At 35.7% G+C, this 3,496-nt stretch overlaps 1 protein-coding gene across 2 annotated transcripts in view; it reads right to left on the bottom strand.

The window, feature by feature from the left end:
• Positions 1-1,653, bottom strand: part of LOC116076877 (vomeronasal type-2 receptor 116-like) — a 27,281-nt gene extending 25,628 nt beyond the window's left edge. For both annotated transcript variants that reach the window (XM_031350912.1, XM_031350913.1), the window contains exon 1: positions 1,457-1,653. In XM_031350912.1, the coding sequence (XP_031206772.1) occupies positions 1,457-1,653 (197 nt within the window). The remainder of the gene's footprint in view (positions 1-1,456) is intronic.
• Positions 1,654-3,496: the final 1,843 nt, after the last annotated feature.

Here is a 3,496-nt window from a genome sequence, read left to right as displayed (position 1 = left end):
AAAAAAAAAAAAAAAAATTCTTTCTCATTAGGGAGCAATATATTATCATATCCCCAAATAATCATTCTTATCTTAAATGCTTTTCCTTTCTAAATTTCAGTTGCAATGGAATAATTCTGTTTGTGTTTATGTTTATGAAAAGAATAACTTATATCCCTTCTTAATTACTTCAAAACATCTGACTGATAAACATCAAATGTATTACTTCCTTATTAATTTTTACTGAATTAAATATCTGTATTCCAGTTATGTACATCTGTCCTGTTTTTATAAAACATACCCTTTTAGAATATTCTTCATGAATACACAGAAAAAAAGATATCTTTAAAATTTTTATTAACACACGACAGAAATTTGAAACTCCTGATTGTACAAATCAAACACTAACTCATCCACAGTAAACATTAAGAAACATAAAATACTTGAATTATTAGAGTGGCTTTGTGGTGTAAAGTACTGTGTCTGAAAAAAAAGCTATCAGAAGTCCACAAAATCAAAATGTGGATAATGTCTACACTGATAAAATATGCAACTATATTTTGTAAAATTACTGAAAACAAACATAAGTGCTAAATATTAAAAGTATCAGATTAAATAACAAAAAGGTAAAGATGGAAGACATACGCTCCTTAAATCATGGCAAAGATGAGCTAGTAGGTAACTCCTCTATATTTATTCTCTAATATTGCCAATTGTCATATGCCACTGTTGTTACCCAGGACAGTGACTAGAGAAGTATCTAGTCACCACTATTAGTAATAGTATCACTTTTCAAAGAACACAAATATATTCTCTATAGTCAGTACATTCCTTCCTTATTCTTAGGAGAGAGTGAAGAACTGGACTTTGTAAGACCTAAAAGCCAGTGATTTACATAGATCCAATGTGAATTTCACAGGGGACAGATCTCTTACATCAATTCTTGATGCAGCTTCAGTACATAAACAGGAACCACATGGAGCAAATTTAAGGAAGTAACTGGGTATCTATATGAAGACTCTGCACAGCTAGGTGTGTCTCCACCATTAGTGTCCCCAGCACAAACACTAGAAGCTGCACAGTTATGGAAGGACCATCACCGGACTCTGTGGTCATTTACATAAATGCACCTAGGATAGTCATAAAAATGACATTTCTCAATAAGATATCATTGTGCTACTGTGCTATAGAAACTGTCTAGGAGAGAGTAATATGTGATTTATAATGACCTGAAGTTGTTTTATTACTCAGCTTCCATCCCTGTAAGTGGGAGGCAAGCTGGAAAAAAAAAAAAAAAACTCTGTCAATTTAAAGTGGTAATATAGCATTAAGTCTCTAACAGAATTTGGAATTCTTTCTTGTTTTGCACATTAATAACACAGTACAAAAGACCCTTTGCATTGTTTTGCTTCTCAACCTCGATAGACTCAGGAAATATTCATGATCACATTTACATGGAAAATACAAAAGTACTTACTGTGTATTCAAAATAGAACTGAAATATTCTTTTTCCACAGGCCATTGTAGTCCTTCAATAAAGAAGATACAACCTGTTCCCAGGTTTTCGTGCTTGTCTATATTCTGCTTTATTCTCCAAAAGCACCTGGGATAAATAAAGCCAGCCACAAGAAGTGGAATGTTCAGGAGCAAGAAAAGTAAAATCAAAATAAGCATATTTTTCCTTCTCTGAGCCTGGACAGAATGGTTTGTGAAATGCCACACAGATCAGCAAATCAAACAGATACCAATATATTCCCATATAATATTATCACTGTGGCCAAGGGAGATGCTACATCTGCATTCCTATTCCCTTTTTTACAGCTGTTTCCTCACCCCTAGAGGAATCGTTGACACTATCTCCTGAGGAGCTTCACCTGATGTCCACTGTGCCTGTGATAAACTTGGCTGATAAATATAGATGAGGGTGGTGAATGACATCACTCGTGTTTGTGGAAATAAAGATCCCTGGAAACATTCCACTTTGTGAAAATTTGGTCCCAGGACTGCCTCAAATTCTGTTTATGTGAACACTTGAAATGAGGTCAATGAATTTTGTTAGTTAATCCACCTTCAAGAAGGACTCATAAAATCTGAGGTCATGATTACACACTGATCATTGTGTCACAAATCCCATGTCAGCAAAAAGCAATCTCATGTTTAGAGAATTTGATATCCACTGAGAATGGGCAATGCTACAGCAGTAACCAGTACAGAATATCTAGACAAAAACTGTACTTACCTTGTCTTGAGAATTAAAAATCATGACAAATCCAGAAATACCCTGAATCCTGCTGTATCAAAAAATCATCACAGAACCACATTTTACTTAAACATTAAATGTTGCTTTTTAAATATTTAAGAAAATCCAGAGAGAATGCTAGAACTTTTTGTCTCATTTCAAATACTACATAAGAATTAGCACTCCTATTCGCCATTATTATTAATGAGAAACTAAGCTGAATATTTGAGTTCTAAAACATAATACCCAAATCTGACCCTCACTTCTCACAGATCAATACCTTGTTTTGACCAGTTTCTTCTACCTTATCAATGATTTTCTACATTGACTTTGCTAATTTTACATTCCAGTATTCACTGTGAAGAATTCTTACAGTTAGTATTTTGTTTGTTTGGTTGGTTGGTTTGGTTTGGTTTTTCAAGACAGGGTTTTTCTGTATAGCCCTGGCTATCCTGGAACTCACTATGTAGACCAGCCTGTCCTTGAACTCAGAAATCCTCCTGCCTCTGCCTCCCAAGTGCTAGAATTAAAGTTATGTCCCACTACTTCCCAGCTACAGTTAGTATTTTTAAAGCAAATAGTAAGTGGCAAGTGAACCTGTGTTTAATAAGTAAACTCTTCTTATACAATTTTCATAGTCATCTATTCTTGATAATACTTTAGAACCTGCATTGCAAGTGGGAGAGTCTACTGATAATTGTAGTCTCATGAGTCTCTGTCTGTGGATATGTACAGCAGAGAAAGCAACACAAATACAGGCAATTTTGTTGTGTGTTCTGATATGTAGTATTTAGCACTTAAAATGAAGCAAACAGTGCTTGTTTTTTTTTCTAGATTTTGTTGTACATTTAAATATCAACATTTGTGTGTGCATGAACCAGAAATTCTGTCCCAGGTTGCAAAACTATGGATATAGAGAGATGTGAGATGGAGAGATTTTCATAGGAAGGCAAAGTACATTAATCTTTGATGAGTACAAATAAAATTTTCAACACAGGAACTCGAACAGCCTAGTGACTCAGGTTCCTTCCAGACTGTCTGGGCTGGGGTCCAGAGCAGACCTTGGGCACAAATTCGGCAGCCAGTCCCACAACACGCAGAGAAAGCCCCACTCCCAGGTGATCTAACAAGCCCAGGATCACAGGATCCCAGAATCCCAGAATCCCAGGATCACAGAAACAGCTTGACTCTGAGGAGTTCTAACAAAACTAGGGTCACAGGAAGGACAGGCTCCAGTCAGATTTAGCAAGGGCAGGTAGCACTAGAGATAACCAGATG

This window comes from Mastomys coucha, unplaced genomic scaffold (genome assembly GCF_008632895.1).
Source record: "Mastomys coucha isolate ucsf_1 unplaced genomic scaffold, UCSF_Mcou_1 pScaffold5, whole genome shotgun sequence".
Classification (NCBI taxonomy): domain Eukaryota; kingdom Metazoa; phylum Chordata; class Mammalia; order Rodentia; family Muridae; genus Mastomys; species Mastomys coucha.
Note: the sequence above shows the minus strand (reverse complement) of the source record. Positions and strands in the feature narration are given on the sequence as shown.